General features: G+C 46.2%; 1 protein-coding gene across 1 annotated transcript; it reads right to left on the bottom strand.

The window, feature by feature from the left end:
• Positions 1-6,989: 6,989 nt before the first annotated feature.
• Positions 6,990-12,556, bottom strand: prdm13 (PR domain containing 13). The gene is made up of 4 exons (XM_056287097.1): positions 12,383-12,556; positions 10,718-10,849; positions 10,371-10,491; positions 6,990-8,455 (listed from the first exon to the last, which is right to left on the bottom strand). The coding sequence occupies exons 1-4, from the start codon at positions 12,554-12,556 to the stop codon at positions 6,990-6,992; spliced, it is 1,893 nt and encodes a 630-aa protein (XP_056143072.1).
• Positions 12,557-20,415: the final 7,859 nt, after the last annotated feature.

Raw genomic sequence — 20,415 nt, forward strand, 5'->3', positions numbered from 1 at the left:
GCAAACATCCTGCTCTCACCATCTGATTTTGTAGGGGGGGGTTGTGTTTTTACCTACCTTCCTACCTTTTTTTCCTCCATCTATGAGAGTGACTATTGATTGGTTTAAGTCGGGAGATTGAAGCTTGTTTGGCTTTGTATCCAGTTCTTTGTGCAGGAAGAACATCTGTAGGCTCTCATGTAGAGAACTCTCCTTCAGGATGTTTCAGACCATGAGTTTATTCCACAGACATTATTTCAGAGAGTGCCCATTACGATACCAGAAACCTTGTGCTGTCTACATTTTTAGTGAGGATAAAGGTATGTATTGGACCAAGACCTTGTGGTCTTTAAAGTAATAGTAAAATTTATTTTTTTTAATTCGTGATCTGAAAACATTTTGATATGGGCCTAAGATGATTGACGTCCTCATGATAAATTCAACAAAAAAATACATCTCACATGGCTGCTTTTAGGGAGAAAATCTTTGCTTTCACTTACATATAGGGGAAAAACATACATCACAATCAACCCCCTACAAACCACCTACTGAAAGGATAATTCTGTTTGGGTTTTTTTAGAACCTAGGTCTTATTTTCATAGGTTTTGCTATCATGCATTTTGGTTATGATATCATTTTACTCACTGCCTTCATTTCAAAATTTTGGACATGAGACAACTGCTAGACACAGCTTTACAAGGGCATCTTATAGGGAAACTGAACATGGGTTTTAAACCTGTCCGTTCAGCAGTAGCAACAATTGAAAAATAACCTATTGCCTCGGTTAGACTGTGTACATGATTTCCCCATCTTCTTCTTCTTTCAGCTTGTTCCCAGTTGCTCAGGGATCGCCACAGCGGATTTTATAGTTTCCATTGGTAGCCTGTGAGGCCACAGCACCAGTGGCAGTCATTGTTAACCCGGGCCTCAACCAATCCGATATGGAGCCTCGACCAATCCGGTACGGAGCCTCGACCGATTCGGTATGGTCTTGTCAATCCACATGATCGTCTCCTCCTCCTCCTTCTTCTTCTTCTGTTTCTTCTTCTTTTGCTTGTTGTTGTTGTTGCTTATTCCCTGTTTCTCAGGGGTCGCCACAGCGGATTTTACAGTTTTCATCGCTACCCTGTGAGGGCACAGCACCAATGGCGGCCATTGTTAACCTGGGCCTCGACCGATCTGGTATGGTCTTGTCAATCCGCATGATGATTGACAAAATCTTACGTCGGATGCCCTTCCTGACACAACCACTAACCCTATGTAGGGGGCACAGGTAAAGCACTGGATGCCATCCCAGTATTCATGGACTTGCACCTATGCCTGTCACCAAATTTCCCATTATCTACTTCCTCATTGTGTTGGCTGTGTAGTGATATGATGAATGCTACTACGGTCATTCCTACAAGTTGAACCAGAAAGTAGCCCAGTGGTCGACCATTGATAATATCGGACATTTCGAGTAACAACGCTTAACTTGCACTGTCATTTTCAGTTAAAATAGTATGTGATTTATAGATAACTGGGTTAAATTAGATTTGTTGAAACATTTTTGATGAGTCTTATGGGACAACTGTGTTCAGTTGCCCCATAACAACGGAATCAGACTACACAAAATGTTTGTCTTTCACGAGGGTCAGCATGTCAGATTAGGTAATCATAGTGCCATACATTCTTGCCGCATCTTGGCCGGGAGGCTGGCAACACTACAAGTATGACCCCAACCAATCATTGTATGCTGCCTTTCAGGCTCTTGCGTGAGTTCATAGGTCGTCAGGGAGGAGGGTCAAGAAATTGTCAATCATGGCTACAGAAGCGCTATGTGTGATGCTTGCGGTCTTGTGTGCCGAAGCGGAAAAGAAAGAAACAAACAAACAAACAAACAAAAAAACGATTGTGGACGCTGTTGCGTCTTGTCCTACCGGGGAATGATAATGTAGCATAGCTTAACCACTACTCACTGGGTTGCTGAAGTGCCTCCACTGTTTCTCGCCAACATTTAGCCTATCTTTCTTGGCATTGTACTCCCTCGAGGAAGCGTCAAAAAGACAGGGGTATTGTTGCCACTGCTCAGTTTCATCGTACCACCTGACAGCAGCAACAGCAACATCCCTCTTTCTCGTTTACATATGTGCACCAGAAAGCACTCTGTCATTCTATTGGTCAGCATCAAGGAACACGTCGTAGGATTTGTCAGACTAAGCAGGAATATACAAAAAAATCTGACGTGCTTGACTTTTCGTTGGGGTATCGTGGGGCATCCTAGATGCCACATCGCTGATCTTCGAGTAAGTCACACTATATGGGGTAATCGGGCTGAACGCTGGAGATTTGTCGGCAACAACAAAATTATGTCAAAATCGGGCTGAATTCGTGTAGTCTGATCCCGGTTTAAGATGCTGCTGCAAAGCTAGTGGTGGACTCATCTCAGTCTTGACAATTAAGACGGTGAGCAAAGTGATATGGCTGGTATGCACAATGGCAAAAACTACGAAAATAAGACCCTTTAATATGGGGGCATCAAAGTCACCGGAACCGTGTCACTCAGGCAGCTGACATCGGGTCCATTGTGTTAGAACCATAGAAATTGGCCTTTGGGGTGGGGTGGCGGTCTATTCCATTGCCTACCAACATGGGGATTGCCGGTTCGAATCTCCGTGTTACCGCCGGCTTGGTCAGGCGTCCCTACAGACACAATTGGCCGTGTCTGTGGGTGGGAAGCCGGATGTGGGTATGTGTCCTGGTCGCTGCACTAGCGCCTCCTCTGATCTGTCGGGGCGCCTGTTCTGGGGGGAGAAGGAACGGGGAAATAGCGTGATCCTCCCACGCGCTACGTCCTCCTGGCGAAACTCCTCACTGTCAGGTGAAAAGAAGCAGCTGGCGACACATGGAAGCATGTGGTAGTCTGCAGCCCTCCCCGGATCGGCAGAGGAGGTGGCCAGTGACCGGGACAGCTCGGAAGAGTGGGGTAATTGGCCAAGTACAATTGGGGAGGAAAGAAGGAGGAAACCCCCCCACTCAAAAAAAAACAACAAACAAACAAAAAACAAAAAAAACGAAAACATAGAAATTGAATGAGAGTAGAACGGACATTGAGCTGTTTGCCTTGGTCATTCGAGTAGTTCAAAACAAAATGGCGATTAATATTAGTTGTTATGGTAACAGCACACCTCAGTGGAGCCGCAAATGTTCGTACTACTACTCCACTGCTCGATTGGTCGTTACGGCAAAACCTCACTTCAGTGAGTCCCCGGTTTAGCGCAAGTCCGTTTAGAGGAAAGTTAGCCCGCTACAACTGTCACTGGTTTTTACAACGGCAGCGGTTCAAATGAAAATGGCCTCCGCTCTGACCATCCTGCTATGTTGACTTGAGTGGGAACGTCCGTTCTACTCATTCAGGTTCTATGGTTAGAACACTTATGAGGTGCTAACTAAACTCCCTGGGTAGACTTGTGAGAAGGTGGGATGTGTTGATCTATTACAACACGGCACCCCCCCTCCCATTACCACCACCATCACTGTCCTCTACATCTACACCCTTTTTTATGTTGGTGGGTGGAGACAGGCTAAAAACAAGTGCTTTTTCTTTACGGTAAGTAAAGAACTCGTGGCTTTTCCACTCTTTTAACCATTTCTGTTGCATTTATTGGTCAGTTGAAGCAGCACACTCAAAGGAACCATGGGATTGTCCGTTTTTGTTTTATTTCATTTCCTACATGAAGCCCTGAAATCAGTAGTACTCACACAGGCCTCAGAAGAGAGCAAATCAGTGCCTGGGACTGGGCAGTCTCGTGGTGGTGGTTGGCCTGGTGGAGACAGCCGGTGGAGACTGGTTTTGGGTGAAATTCTAGGCTGGGAGTCAAAGTCTCTCAATCAAACTCTTTTTTTCCCCCAGTGTCCCCGACTAATGAACGGCACTAATTGATTGAAAACGCTGGTGGGAGGGGATGGATGCAATGGGGATGGGGAGAGTGTTGGTTGGTGTGAGAGGGAGAACGAAACTTGAAGAGAACAGTGTCTGGACTCGGTCCAGATGGATGGAGGGGCCCACAGCAGAGAGTCCTGAGAAGAGAGCATATAACAGCAGATACATTTGCCACAAGGGAATCATCAATACAAAAAGGGACAGTCAACTCAGACTCTCCAAAGCTGCTCCCCTGCTGATAGTGGTTATACTTGGTGGTTAACCCTACAATAATTACTGTGGGTTTATTCATTGTGGGTATTTGACAACAGTTGTAAGGAGTTCTCGTGTATTGTGTATTCTTACGTCATGTAGCCAAATCTCTACCGTATTAAATACGCCTTTATCTGATTGCCCATTTTAGTATATATATATATATATATTTGAATATAATGACGTATAGGACATTTATTTCCTCATGACTGCCAAAAAAACCGAGCACACTTGGTTCGTGCTGAGCAAATTTCTGACTCGTATTAGCACTGACTCCATGTTAACAGGAGATGGAGAGGATGTGCTGTTCCAGATCATCTTTACAGCACCACTATTGTCCCCACAGGTTGATAGTCCAGGCACACGTGTTAACAACGGAGCAGGAAGAAGAAAAAAAGACCAAAAAAAACCCGGCACAGAAGTCGATGAGAAAGGCGGAGGGGTCACGATAAACGCTTTGTACTGCGGGCCTCGCATATATTCTGCACAAGATCTGCACACATTCGTGCCACAGCCCCGCACCGCGATAAAAGAGACCGCAGCGACATGCGTGGGCCTTCCTTGCTGATTGTATTCACCACGAACCGCCGCTTTCACCTGACACCACTGGCGAAGGCTCCTGCCTGTGTGACTTTAACATAACAACTGGTACCGAGAGAAGAGACTACAAAGGTTAGCGCACTATAGGTGCCGTGTGTTTAACAAACGGATCCAGCAGGACATCTCAAGGCCAGTTCTTTTCTTTTCTTTCTTTCTTTCTTTCATCTTATAAGAAAGATACAGCAATGCCCCCCCCCCTCTTTTCATTCAGCCAACTCATAGTGATATATATTGCTCAAGACATACCTACAAGGATATCTCGTATATCTTGAGATATACTGCAGCATATTGATATATTGTTTTTTTAAATGCTCATTGCACCATTTTTAAAATATATATATATATTATCGCGCATGTTGTAACGAGACGTTTTCCAGATAATCCTGTAGCGATGATGCAAGACAGCAGCACGATGAGATAAACTCATCCGCTGTTTTTCGGAGTTGTCAGAATAGATGTTCACATGTGGTTGATATGCACGTGTATGAATGCGGAGCGCCGCACGGGAGGCGCTCCTGCCGTGGCAAAGTCTGACGCCTCCGCTGGTTCTGTTTGCAGGAGGCGGGTTGACTCCGACTCGTGTGTCAGACGGCAAGGTACGGAGGAGACGTCAGAGCTTCGTCCCGCGAGACACGCGCCGTGACACGGGCGTCAGCTCGTTTGGGAGAATCCATGTAAGTGAGGCCAAACGTGAGTTATCACCTTGTTCCTCTCTTGGGTGCTGCTTGCCCTTGCATTCACACTCTCGGCCCAATCAAATCCTCCCATTTACCGACTCGTGTGACCCGACATTTTCCCTAGTTTTAACCACGTTTCAATCATTTTTTTTACTTTCTTGGGAATTCATCTTTTTCGTTGGCTGAAACAACTTCAGACCTTGGGCACTTCCACAGATGAAAAAAGATAATGAATGAATGAATGAATGAATGAATGAATGAATGAATGAATGAATGAATGAATGCTAATTCCTTTTGGCCCAACCGCCAAAAACCAATCAAATCCTTTTCTTATCGGGGTGGCACGTTAAAACTGGATCGCCTGGGTTTGGCTGTTATATTACATTCGTCCCTGACAGGCTGACAGCAACAACAATAATAATAATAATGATAGTAATAAAATTAAGAAGACAGTGATGAAGATGAAGAAGATGTATAAGGCTGAACGAGGGACATATGTTCAGGGTGTACGTATTGTAGATTTTGCCCTCGTGCACCTTCATCGTGCCTCGCTAGTGGTGCTTTAAGGTGTTTCAAAATGGAAACGGGCCTTGAATGAACACACATGAAGGCTGACTGCTCACCAGCAAGTCTTGTGATCTGGAGGATTTTACAACTTTCAGCCCAATTCCCCTTTTCAATGCAGACAATTAAGGAAAAACTCTCATTGAAATAAGAAACCTTTTTTTCCATTTGTATAAATTTGCATCCTAAGACAAATTGATTCGGTCCTGCACAGCTGCACGTGTTCACATCAGGTGTGAGGATGAGCAGGTCTCGGACTGCTTTCGTCAAAATGAAACTTTATAACAACATTGTGGATATTTTTGAAATATATTTATTAAAAATCGAACAACTCAATGAACAGGAAGGAAATATTGTCTGTGGACAATATCACTTTATAAACAAACCTACACAGTGCTTTTTTTCCTCTCTATCGGACTGTGAAATATCACACTTTACAATTTACATTAACGAAATCAGTATTTTTTTCATGTATTTATTCATTTATTTTTATTTTTTTTCTAGAAGTGAGTCGTTAAATAAACCGGATGCTGCCGACCGCTTCTTTAGGAACAGCATATGTATTAATATGTCCGGACGAGAAAGTGCAAACTCAACGGTATTTCCTCAGGCTAGGGAGCATCACATCTTTATAGTGAAGTGAGAAAAGCAGGCAGCGAGTTCAATTGCGCCGTTGTACTCTTCGTTTAGCCGGATTGTTGAAATGAGACGCCCTTGCCGTTTAAAGTGCACGTGACGCGGTGGGAGGAGAGGGCCTGTGTCGTCTTGTTTCACAGCTCATAAAGGCTCCGCGGGATGTCACCCTATTCCGTCTGATGAAATGTAGGCTTAAACCACTTTTCTTTTCTGTTTTATCATACTTTAGTAGCTTTTAAAAAACCATAAATATATCGTCTCGGGAGACAAACATACAATTAAAAAAAAAAACAGTCCCGCGAAAGTCAACAAGTATATGATCAGTCTGTGACGGCGGCGGCGGCGCGCGCGGAGGCGCTTCAGTCGTTGTGTTTGCTGGACTCCTGGTCGCTCTGGTCGTCGGTGAAGCACACGTCGACGTCACTGTCGTTGTCGCTCTTCTGCTCGGCGTCGTCGAACATGCCCTCGGCTTTGTCGTCGGTCTTCTTGATGGTCTGCCCGGGGTGTCTGGACTTGACGTGGCGCTCCAGGTCTCTCCTGCGCACCAGCACCTTGCCGCAGAACTCGCACCTGTACGGGGTGTTGCCCTCCGCGTGGAGGCGGATGTGCTTGTTCAGGTTGCTCGGGTCGCCGAAGGGCCGGAAACACACTTTGCACTTGAGCGGCTTGTACCCCGTGTGTGTTCTCATGTGTATTTTAAGTCCGTATTTTCTCGAGTACAGCTTGCCGCAGTACAGACACAGGTGGCCCTTCTTGGGCTTGCCGGAGCCCGCGTTGCCGGCGGGCATCGAGTCCAGCCTCGCCCTGTTCTTCTCCACGGCGATTTCCGACAGCTGCTGCGTGTGCATGGCTATCTCCCTGTCGATGTTCGCGATGGAGCCGAGGTCTTGGTTCAGAGACGGGGCGCCGAAATAGGACATCGACTCTGGGTACTTGAGCAGATTGCTAAAATGGAATTTGAGCGGGTAGTACGGCGAGCTATAAAGGAGCTCCCCGTTGTAGACGGTGAAGGGCATGAGGGGGATGTTACAGTCTCCGCTGTAGGGCTTGACACCGTCGAACTGAGGGAGGGAGAATCTTTCAAAGTGAAATCCAGGGGGCATCTGGGGGTAACGGGACGGGGACAGGCCGGGGTGCACCCTGCTCTCCACCTGCTTGAAAGCGGAGTTCTCCTCAATGTGAGGTAGCACCGGGAAACCCCGGATGGCGTTTGCGCATGGCACCATGGGGGAAGTCGAGTCCATTGTGGGTACACACTTTGGCGGATGGCTGCCACCGTTCAACGCCTCGTTGATATTGCGCATTGGCTTCATGTTGCCAACGAGTTTGCTGAATCCCAGGCCGCTGAGTTTGGAGTCCTCCCTGCAGACGTCGGTGGCCGACACTTTGGAGACGCCCATAGGCTTGAACGCGGAACGCACGCCGGGGTGGAAGCCCATGTTGCTCAGTACGGAGGACGCAGCTCCGACGCCAAGGAGGTGTCCGTGGTTTCTGGCTGAGGTTACGCTCATGTCAAGAGCCCTGTCCTGCTCCTCCGAGTTGGTTTTCTTGGACAGCGCCGCTTTGTTCACGAAAGGCGAGGAGGACACAGTCCGCCTGCCAGAGTCTGAGATGGAGGTGTTGTGTCCGTTGCTCGGAGAGGTCGAGGTGTTGGGGATGTCTCCGGATTTCGGTGACCTGTTGAAGCTCTCCGTGCCTCGGGCCTGCTCGTTGTTTACAACCCCCCGTCCGTTGCTCAGAGCGCAGTGGAAGTGGACGTGCGCCTTGAGTGTGTTGGGGTATTTGAATATCCTCCAACAATACCAACAGATGTAGCGCTCCTCACCTGGAGAAAGAACAGGACACGTGGTGTTAATGATACGATAAAGTGACACAACACAATATAACACAACACAGAGTAATAATGGACGCGTTATATTGTTGTCAGTTCCCGTGCGTAAAATGCAGCTCGGTGCGTAAAATCCAAATGAACGGCGCGGGAACTTGCAAAAAAAGACCAATACTAAACAAATGTCCCTCCTAAAGTTTAAATACACGAGTGCATTGTCTTGCAAAGCTTCTCAATGAACACAACCCCGTTAGAATTAGGCTGTGCACTCTTTTGGCCCCGCGTAATGACCCCAGTGGAGTTATTGGACGCTGATATACATGTAATGATTTTGTAATCCTCACACTGGCCATTGTTTACTGTCGCCATCAAAAGAGCAAACGCCCTGCCCAATCTGGCGCACAGAAACCCATGCATTGAATAGTGCTCTCTCTCTCTCTCTCTCTCTCTCTCTCTCTCTCTCTCTCTCTCTCTCTCTCTCTCTCTCTCTCTCTCTCTCTCTCTCTCCCCCTCTCTCTCTCTCTCTCCCTCTCCCTCTCTCTCTCCCTCTCTCTCTCTCTCTGTCGCTCTCTCTCTCTCTCTCTCTCCCTCTCTCTGCCTCTGCTCTTTCCCGTGGAAGTGACAGCAGCTGTTGCTTGAAATCGCAAGTCGCCAGAAACAATGGCGGTGGCCCATCTGTTGATGGCAAATAATAGGAAAGCGTATGTCAAGGAGCGCGCTGTGTGTCGGCCGAAGAGCGGCGTACAGAGCCGCGCCGCAGAATCAGGGCAATATACATCCCACATAAAAGTTAGCATTCATTAGGCAACAATACCTCGCGCACCCAAGCTAATTTGCCGTGAAGCACTTGTTTTTTGAATTTATTTGCTTTTGAATACATGAATATTAATGACGCGGTGACATTTGTTAACCTTTGTCCAGCGACTGAATCACCGTCCTGTCCTTCAGTGATCACTGAGACACGTCGATTTCTGTTTATTCTCCTTCTTCTTCTTCTTCTTCTTTTTATGACCGGATTGATCCTATTTTCATTCGTTTTGCACAATCATGGTTTGGGTGCAGGAGGAAGGACTCCTCTTTTGGCTTGTTATCATTTGCAGGGGGATCATCTAAATTCATTGGCTATCAAGGGAATTTGCTGTGTAAAATTCGTTTATAATATATTTTTAAAATCGGATTACATGGATTAAGCTGGTGTCCCATTGCAAGCAAAGCAATTAACAGAAAATTAATCCCCAAGCATCAACTGCTGACCCAAACAGTGTGCGCAAAACGGCAGGCGCATTATAATGACCAAGCTCGCTGTCGGTTATTGCATCGAGTTAATATTAATAGTAATATTAATATAGTCCGGGTTAATGTTTTGTGTTTTTACGGTCCAGAAATAGGCTAGGCCAATGCTTTAATCGTAAAACACGGCGCTTCACCCTCAGATGGCTCGGCCTATTCACCCAGACAGACAGACAGACAGACAGACAGACAGACAGACAGGTAGATCATAATTTCATCGTACTTGCAGCCCATAACATTGCATTAACCACTTGAAGGATAAACACATTTAACACTTTTTAAAAAGTAACTTTTTTCACGATTATTTCGATTGCCTTTGCTTTGGAATGATAATGATAATAATAATAATGATAATAATAAAACAATACACAGTGAGAAAGTGCAAAATAACTGACTGCAGTGCCTCGCCGCCATCATCGGGCACGGCGCTACTGACAGGGGCTTAACCGGTGTAATGACACTCTCCTCAAAATGTCGATGGTGGTCGCGGGCGTCCGCAGCACGAGGCCTTTACGACATAATTGTGGGGCCCATTGAAAAGTTTGGCCGAGCGTCGGTAAATTAGGCTGTGGACGGAGGTGACGTGTGGTGCCCTTGGCGTGGTTTCTGCCGCGGTGTTTACCTTTTTCGTCGTGCGTCGGCGTGGCGGTGGTGGGTATGTCGTACCACTGGGCCAGAGGGTTGGAGTACCACACACTCAGCTCCTCTCCTGCAGGGACCTCCCTCAGCACGCGGTAGAAAATCTAACGGGAGAGAGCCCAGAGAGAAAGATGACTGACATGTTCCCCCCCAAAAAAAGAGCAGCTATCAATTACAACTGGCGGAACCTTTTATATAGAAGAAGAAGAAGAAGAAGAAGAAGAAGAGGAAGAAGAAGAAGAAGAAGAAGAAGAAGAAGAAGAAGAAGAAGAAGAAGAAGAAGAAGAAGAAGAAGAAGAAGAAGAAGAAGAAGAAGAAGAAGAAGGTCACCTGTCCACCGGGTAAATCAGAGACAGCTTCTAGGTTTTGCTCTTGACTGTTCCTGGCGGCGCGTATCAAGCCGATCCAGTCCGGCACAGGACAACCCGACTCGTCCACCAACTCTCCCCTCACCATGCGAATCTAGCGGAGAACAGCAATTACAAGACGTATAATGAGACACATAGATCCTATAAACACACCCTCTTTTTTTCCCCGACACACACACACACACACACACACGCACGCACGCACGCACACACACACATGCAAATTAATGCTTGAGCATCTGTAAATTATCATTATTATTAGTAATAATTTCTCTATTTCTCTCTGTCTTTTTCATTTAATTGCTTTTCCTGTGTTATTGGAGGGAGAAAAAAAGCATAAAAAATAAATTAGGCAATCGGATCTATCCTTGGGTCTGTCAGTCTATCTGTCTTTATTCATTTAATTATTTAGTGTCGTTCGCCCTGGATATTGTCTGGTATAACCTGGGGTATCCCAAACCCGTTTAAAGGCGTTTTATCCGCTCTGTTGGGCCGCGCTGATAATTGACTAAAGAGAAGGACACATGGGCCTAATTGAGTTGATATGGGAAACGAATGTGAGGAGTGTCAGAGCGTCTCTAATCTGCTGAGAGAGATTATAGATCGGAGCGTGACGTTTGACACAGCCGGGGACACGGGGGCCGCACCTGATGACTGCGCGCAGCCCGGGGCCGCGTGCATCCTCACACGTCACTCACCATGTCCCGTGGCGTCAATCCCCCGCGAGAGTCATTCTACAAATGCACGCGCTTGCTTCTGATATTTTACCGAATAATGGCCAGCGATTGTTTCTTCACTACGAAGCCCTTTATTATTGTTGTTATTATGTGGGTCTTCGTCGCCATACCGGCGATTTTGTCTAGAAACTTCCATTTCAATCTGCTAACAGCTCAAATTGTATCCTACTCAATTTCCGTTCAAATAAAAAAGATCTATTTATTTTGTTTTACCTCGAGGGCGCCTATGGTTTGTGCGATGGCACCTCTCCTTGGCTGGCTTGCGTCAGGATTAAATGGCTGCCTGTGAGATGTGAAACGGCTGCAAGCGTCCCAAACGGCCCATTAGGGCGGTTAAATAAAACCCCAGACTGACAAGTCGGCCGCTAATATACACGTCAATTATCTCCAACCTGACAGCACAAACAGCCTAGCGACCAATACGTCCGATGGACTTTGACAGCGTGGCTTAAAACCGTTCCTTTTGACCTGTCAGCTTCTGAAATAATAAGAATGTGTGGAAAACAAAACAGCCAGTGTGCACAAATATAGCTGTTTCCGTATTGTTTTTTTTCCCCAAAAATACGTTTAGACAGCGCAAATTTTATTTCTTCTTCTTCTATGAACAAAACTGTGCTCTGAATCGTCCGCCATCACAGAGTTCAAAGTTTTGTCGTTTGTTGAATATTTTTTGTTTTAATTTAATAATTTGAAGGGGAAAAAAGAAAGATATTCTCGGCCTTTTAACTTGAAATCTTTCAGTGCATTTGCTGTTTTACACCCATCCAGAAAATCAAATCAAAAGAGGTTGCTTTTTTTTCCACATTAAAAGTACACCACCGAATATAAAGACATAACTGTACAATAAGTATATATAAGCCTATATAAAAAAATAAAAAGTTTCAGAATACCTTTTTCTTGGGGCCCACGTCTTTGCGGTCCGACACGTACTTCCCGAGTTTGAAGATGCCGGCCACCGGTCCTATCCGGAGACCTGCGGGGATGCTGCAGTCTGCACACACACTGATAGCGGACGTCCGCGCGGCTTGCATGGCTGGCTCGGCGCGCGGCGAGATCAGAACCATGAAGAGCGAGCGGTGACTGATTCTAGAGACTGAGTAGTGGGGGGGAGAGTCGGGAAGATGAGGACAGGCCAACCTCCGCCCGGAAAGTGACGCGCCGGCGTATGTGATCCGGCTTTTCTAATGGAGCGGCGAGGTATCCCCTCGGCGCATTAAGGCGCAAGGACGAGCATGTGGGCAGTAGGCGCGCACGCGGCGTGTGAGAGAGTTTGGCTCTCTGAGCAGCTGTGAGCAGAGGGGGGGGGGGGGCGGAGGGGGGAGAAACCGGGGCCGAGGTGGTCACATGGAGACTTTCCCTCACCCTATAGCACCAAATGAATTGCTGCAAAACGGTCAGGAGACAAAAGGCCAGGCGACCTTCCCATCCCCAAAATCCAATTTGTCAAGGGCAGAGAAAAGAGGGTGCACAATCAAAGGTCTGGAGTTACCATTAATCCTCAGCATGTGGCTTTGTCCGCCAGACAGTTCCGATATTTTAACTGACAAATCCGCTGTATAATTTATCCATAAATTCTCACCCTTTTCATTATTCCCTTTCAAGCCGTTTTTTTGGAAATAAATGACTACTTTAAATCTACTTGGCTGGCCTTCTTTTGGTTTTACATACTTCAAAGCACTTTATTCTCCTCTTTGTGTCCTTACTTTAACAAAAGGAGCAGGAATGTTTGGAGGACTTGTTAATTTCTATTGACTCTCGGCGTGTGCCGGCGGGTTGAGATCAGGCAGGTACTCAAAGGGAGAACCACCAGAGGAAGGGAGAAAAAAAAAAAGCAACAGCTCGAAAATAACCACCACCATCTTTCCATTTCTCACACTTGTGGGTTTCTTGTCGCGTCTTCTTTGCAGCTCCTATCATGCATGCATTTCTTTCTTTTCTTTTTTTTTAAAGTCATATGGCGAGGCCTTTCAGAACAATTTTACAACTTTCTCCCGCCATCCTGCATTATATGTCCCACTTATCCCAAAATCATGCAGTTAGATACACATTCCCATCACACGTCAATTACACAACCATTCCAATCACAAATACACGCCATATATATGCAATAATATGCATATGTGCATATATGCAATTATATTTATATATATAATTGCATATATGCACATATGCATATTATTGCATCTATGCAATAATGCACGTATGCATATTCAATAATATGCATATCTGCATATGTGCAATTATATATATATAATTGCACATATGCATATTATCGCATATATATGCATATTGTTGCATCTATGCATATATGCACATATGCATATTATCGCATATATATATGCTATTGCAAGTTCTCATAAAAAGTGTGTAAAGGTAATCTAAAGACATAATGGTTTATCTTACCAAGCAATCAAAACGTAATTATAGACTGATTTGACCATATATAGGCCTTCACAAGGAACGAAGACTGAAAATGCACCATTCATTCCATCGCTGCATATCACTGTATATAGCCGATGTTTGGCACAGCGTTTTGGGACTCCAAACGTCAGAAAGTCAAAACTGACTGTTATTTCAAGGACAGTTGCACCAAGAACCTGTGGGCGACAAATTCGGGTCATGAAAATGTCTTGATGCCGCCACGTCGGTGTTGATTTGTGTGTGTGTGTGTGTGTGTGTGTGTGTGTGTGTGTGTGTGTGTGTGTGTGTGTGTGTGTGTGTGTGTGTGTGTGTGTGTGTGTGTTTGACTTGTCGTCTGTCTGTCTGTCTGTCTGTCTCTCTCTCTCTCTCTCTGTCTATCTATCTATCTGGAGTGTAAAGGCATCCCACTGCTCCATTCTGCGGGGCCTCTCTCTCCCCTCTCCCCCTCTCCACAGAGCGTGAACGACACGCGAACAATTTCGTCAATAGGCGCACATTAACTCCGGCTGCGCGGCCGGTTATTTATTAACGCGTCGCCATTTGCGGGCCGCTTCCCATCCACTCGGCGATAACGGTGCATGCCCGCTACCCCCCCCCCCCCCCACACACACACACACAGCCAAGCCTTCAGCCTACACGGCCGTCTCGTCCCGTGCATGCTAAAGGTCTCGCAGTTCTCAAAGTGAAATTAATTATTCCCGGAGAGGAAAAAGGGGGAGAGACGTTTCCTTTCTGCTTGCGAGCCTTCTCAAAGTAGAAGGGTGAGTCCAGATCCAATGCGCGCACTGGAGCCCGGCGAGGAGTCAAAGGCTCTGTGTCAGGCCAGGAGCAGTGTTCGCGGCAAATGGGATGGAAAATTAAATGAAATTAAATGGTTCGACCCGGCGGTATTGTCCTCCCCCCCTTTGAAAGAAACATTAATTACATGGTTGGATCTTTATCCGGGAACAATATTTCGGAGTCCATCAACGGCATTCCACAAGTGCTAGTCTCTTAAATGAACTCCACTTCTTCTTCTTCTTTCTTCCTTTTTTTATACTCAATTTAAATAACGACCTTCCAAAGAAGTGCATGGGGCTTTAGCGGAGGGGGGGGACGTGTTTTATGAGAGCTGGCCTGGTTTGCCGTGCTTGGCTCTTGCCAGCACGTCAGTTTTATGGCCTAAACGGCGGGGCTCTGATGAAACTGGTAGGCCATTAATGAGCCGTGAATAGAGAGGAACAACCTGTCTGCGGAGCAATGCGATAAATATAAGGACCAATGCCCCACCAGGAATCCCTATTGATGCTCTGAAGCCATACTTTCGGTCGGGGGGGGGGTGCCAAGGGTTCATCGCCCACCTCCCCTTTGCAGGGTTTCAGAGGGGGGCTACAATCGAAGACCCCCACGGGCTCAGAAGAAAACACGTTTGTGTCAACCCATAAACTTGGTTTGGATCATTTTTCGGAAGACCCCCAAAACCTTTTGTCCTGCTCCGCAACGGGGCTTGTGGCCTGTTTTTCCCACGATACGTGTCACTTTCAAATCATTTCGTCTTGTAAATGATACGAATCTCTTTTGGTTTTGGATTATTTTGTCCAAAGCTGCGCACCTCGGTTTTTAATGTGGTCACCTTTGATGCGTTAATGTATAGTGTGTGTGTGTGTGTGTGTGTGTGTGTGTGTGTGTGTGTGTGTGTGTGTGTGTGTGTGTGTGTGTGTGTGTATGTGTGTGTGTGTGTGTGTGTGTGTGTTCATTTTCTCAAGGCAAGAAATCTAAAATACAGCCTTTAGGACTTAACATACCCCTCGACGACCGCCCATTACACCTTGGGGTGGTGTCTTCCTCGTCTCCGTTTCGCCTGCGTGTCTTCACCTCCTCGCGAACCTGCCGAATATGAGAACATGCGAGCTGGGCAGCGAGCAGACCAGCTGCGTTGATGCGGGTGGCGGGACATTACCGAGGCACTTGAATAGTAATTATGCTTGTATGGGACTCCCACCAGATGACATGATTGGGATTTTAACCCAGACTAATATTCAAAATCGCATTAGAGGCTATAGCTAAATAAATGACCCCTCCTCGATTCAGCGCTGTTCATGCGTGCTAGCGGCTCTCGTTTTAAACGGTGCTCTTTTCTTCGCGAGTGGGCCGCGCCGTTTCAGTTATTCAAAGTCCCCTACAAAGTCCGCGCCGGCTTTTCAGGCAGATTTCCCTAACTTAAACGCCATTGTTTCCGGTTGAGAGGGCGCGGAGAAAGGCGCGCGGAGCGGCCTGAATTGATATGTTTCGGTGTACCTTATAAATTCATACCTTTTCTCACCCGACTGCGCCAGAAAGGAGCTGTCACTCCGCCCGATTCTCTGTGCTGTCGGACGCGTTTAGCGCGAGAGAGATGTGTTTGTGAAGTTCATTCCTGCGCGAGGGGAGGGGGGAGGATCTCTCGCACGCTGAATGGGGCAGCGTGTCAGCCCTCCTCCTCCTCCCCTCCTCGCCGGGCCCTCGGCCACTTGCAGCATGCGCGCACAAACAAGTGACAGAAAGTCACTGGGTTTCAAAGAAGTCGCAGCTTTTGCCCTTCTGCGCGAAAGGAGGCTTCGTTATTTTATTTGAGTAAACCCAGCATCCCCCCACCCCCCACCCCTCCTTGTATAGGGCGATGGTTAGGTTGCTGACCTAACTGGCAACGCAGTGTGTTTCTGCAGAAACTGCACATCGTGTCAATGAGCAAGTGTAAACAACCTTAACCTACGACTGAAAGAGCATGGCTTTTTTTATATGCTTAAAAAGGCGAGATATTTTAGACAAAGTCAAAGTTATTATTTCAGACAAAAAATTCAGACAAGAGTTCCTTTGCCCCCCCCCCCCTTGATGAATGAAAATAGCAAAACGTTTCCCTCCCTGTCGGCGGCCATCCGTGTGTGTTGAACGCACGGCATTAATTTGCACGCGCTTGGCAGGACGAGTTTATTTGCAGAGTTAAAAAAAAAGGAATTTTTTTTAAAAATCTGGGCTGGATAGATCAAAACATTTCAACGTCGTATTGTGAAACGATCCAATGGCGAAATAAACCTGACTGAATTTCGTTTCGTGTAATTTCAGTGTTATATAAAACGAGTCGCAGCTACAACACTGCACTTGCTAACCTCCGAGTTAAACTCAAGATGGGAGACGTGAACTTAAACATGTCACCGCGTCACTCATGCTGCCCCATCATTGCATCTTGGGTCGGCTTTTGTATTCTTGTACTGTGTGTTTCGCCTTCCGGATGGGCGGTGGCAGGTGGATATAATGGGGGGTGACAGCACCCTGGATGGCGCTACGTAATATTGTAAATCACCGCCCTCCCCTCACGCAGAGGTAAGGCCTCGCTCGTCTGCTGATTATACCGCTAATCAGGTCCATCCCATCATATTGATGAGAGGGTCTCTTTCACCGATTTCGTGATAATGACCGGACCTGGGTAAATATCATTCCGGTTGGATGCACATTAATAAGCAGCTGTAGCAAAACGCAGTCTAATGATATGTACCAATCGACTCTGACGGCTCCTCATTAAAGCGCTCGATTGACGGTTCTGGGTTCTCCTAATTGTGCCTGACTCAGCATGTGGAAATGACGTACCGGAGGAATATTGATCGGTTCGATAGACATATATATATATATATATATATATATATATATATATATATATATATATATATATATATATCCTCACAAAGAAATCCTCAGCATATACAGGAGTCACGTTTTGTTGCATAATAGTTGAGGTGTGAGTAATAACACTTCGTGTATTCTCGTTTACGGTAAGCTACTTTCTTGATTTCCTTATTTCAGTGTCATATCCGTTGTTGTTTTTTGTTTTTTTTTGCATTGTGTGCTGTTTTCTCCCCCAAGAATGCCCAATTTGTTGTTATACTCTGTCAAAATGAATAAAAACATGACTTAAGCAACACTGTCGTGCCTGTGGGAGAAAAAAATTATGAAACAGTTTACTTCTATTTCACTGAAGCTGGTGCAGATATGCACTGAAGCTGTTATGCTACTTTATGAATTTCTGTAAGCAACACATATGCAGCCTTTTCCTTTTTTTCCACATTATTTTGCTGAGGAAACTGAGAGAAAATCTGATACAACACACCTAGTCCACAATAACACGGTCATCTGTGCTTGTTTATGCATATGAGGGAATTCAAATTGCTCTTTGCAAAAAAAAAAATTGTTTTTTTCTTTCCAAACGTGCAACTATTTTGCAAACATATCGCCCTGAAATTCCAGGATGCATTGAAAATAAATGCAGCAGCACATAACAGTATCAATGTGCATACAAATGTCAGATTTTTAGTCTTCCCTTGAGGAGATGACATTTCAATCGCATTCCAGTAATATTAATGCCACAGCAGTGCAGTTGCTGCCATAATTCTAGTATGTAATATAATAATTCTGTATAACAGTGACCCTGTCCTCATTTTTGTTGCTTTTTCTGTGAGTGGATTCGTGCTGCATGTCTGGGCTCCCAGTCCCAAGTGTCAGCCACCCTGCCTCTGCTCTATCTCTATGGTACACTGAGCATGTTTGGCATGTGCTGGCGAGATCCAATCGCTCCCGATCAGCGACAGGAGGAAAAGGTGTGGATGTGGATGGAATGGGGACAGGAAACGGCTGTGTGCCATCGCTTTGCTGCAGGGAAGAATCATGTTGACGCTTCCCCTACCACTTCAGAAAGTGTCAGGACGACCAACTCGACCCTCAGGTGACTCGCTCCCTTTCGCTGTTCTCTCAGTACCTCGCTTCCTTCAGCCTGTCCCCCCCTTTTTTTTTTACTTCTTTCATCACACCCAGAAAAAGCAACATTTCTCTCTCTCTCTCTCTTCCGAGTGAACTCTCATACAAGTGAAAGAAGAAGCAAAGATTGCTGTAATATCTATTATTCGTCGCTTTGATAAGGGACCTCAAACCAAATTCCTGTTCCAAGTCTACTCAACTTTGCTCACAAAAGAGACATCAAATAACAAGACGAACAAAGCAAGTGAATGCTGATAGCTTTATTTGCTAGTGGAATAAAGGAGGAGCGTAAGACACACAAAAAGTTTAGAGACCATGTTGAGTGGTCCTAGGGGGGCACATTTTAGCCCTATGGTAAAGGCTCGACTTAGTAGCAAGGGGTCACTCGGGGTCTTCATGTCCCGGTCAAGGAGCAAAGGTCAGCAGCCAAACACGGGGACTTGGTCAAAGCAAAGCTCAGAGGAGATGTGAAGGTTTAAGGGCGGCAGGGGGTCACATGGTAATTTATGCTTCTTCGTCATCAGAGTCATCGGCTGCACCAGTGATGGTGTAAGTCTGCTCCTGGTGGTCCGTTTCCAGCACATCATCCTCGTTTTTAACCGTCCTGAGGAAGGGAAATGTATCAGTATGGGTAAACGGACCAAACCATGCCCATTGCAGTTAGATTCTTTTTTGGTGGTCGATATTATCTTTGCTATATGAGTGAAAACGCTAAAGCTAGGGGATGAGGCCATGTTTAAGACCATGATGTTGCTGTTAATGTCTGTGTCTTGATGTTGGGGTCACTTTAGAGGTGCCACCAATCAATCAAGCAGTTATTCAAAGTACAACATTTGATTCTACTGGGAAAACAGCAGCCTGCTGTGGAGATAAGGAGATACTATATGATAGCTTTGGAAGGCTGATCTTTTGCTGACCAATACTTTCCATACTTAAACGATCAGAGACAGTTTTGTCTGTATGGTTCTAAATGATGCCGAACAACATAAACTTGACTTAAAATTTTAATGAAGTCTGGGTTTCAGTCTTCTAGTGCCTTTGTTGCTTAAGAGTACAAATATACTTAATTAAACTGTATCCCAAAATTTAATCAGTTTGATGCTCAGGCCTCAAAGGAAGCTCTGCTTGAAGGAAACGGAGGGATACCCGATGTTACCTTTACCTGATAAGGACTGTTCTTCTCTCAGTCAACTCCACGGCCTGCCCTTCATGGGTTTCCATGGCGGCGTCATATTCATAGGATCCATGTCCTACTCCAGCACCCATGCTTCCAGCACCACCCTTCACACCATCAGCACCCATTCCACCCGCAACCGAACTGATACCACCCATGCTGTCTCCGGCCCTTCCTTCAGCACTTCTCATTCCTGCATCTCCAGCCGCAGGAGCTGCCATACCATTGGCACCCTTCCCTCCACCCATGCTGCTATTGGTTCCATTAAAACCTACACCTGAACCACCTGTGCTACCAACACCCCCAGCGTCAATTCCTGCACCACCCGTAACATTGCCAACCTTCGCTCCAGCACTAGCTCCACTGCCTCCTCCTACGCCGCCAGCACCAAATCCCCGAGTGCCCATTCCTCCAAGACCGCCCATGTCTCCAGCAGATCCCATTCTTCCACCGATTCCACCCATGCTTATGCTCATCCCAGCACCACCAATGCTCATGCTGCTACTGGTAAGGGAAAGAGTTTGCACCATGCCGGAGAGCCGCAGGTCCTCTCCCTCAATCAGT

The sequence above is a fragment of the Lampris incognitus genome, chromosome 9 (genome assembly GCF_029633865.1).
Source record: "Lampris incognitus isolate fLamInc1 chromosome 9, fLamInc1.hap2, whole genome shotgun sequence".
In the NCBI taxonomy this organism is placed as follows: Eukaryota; Metazoa; Chordata; class Actinopteri; order Lampriformes; family Lampridae; genus Lampris; species Lampris incognitus.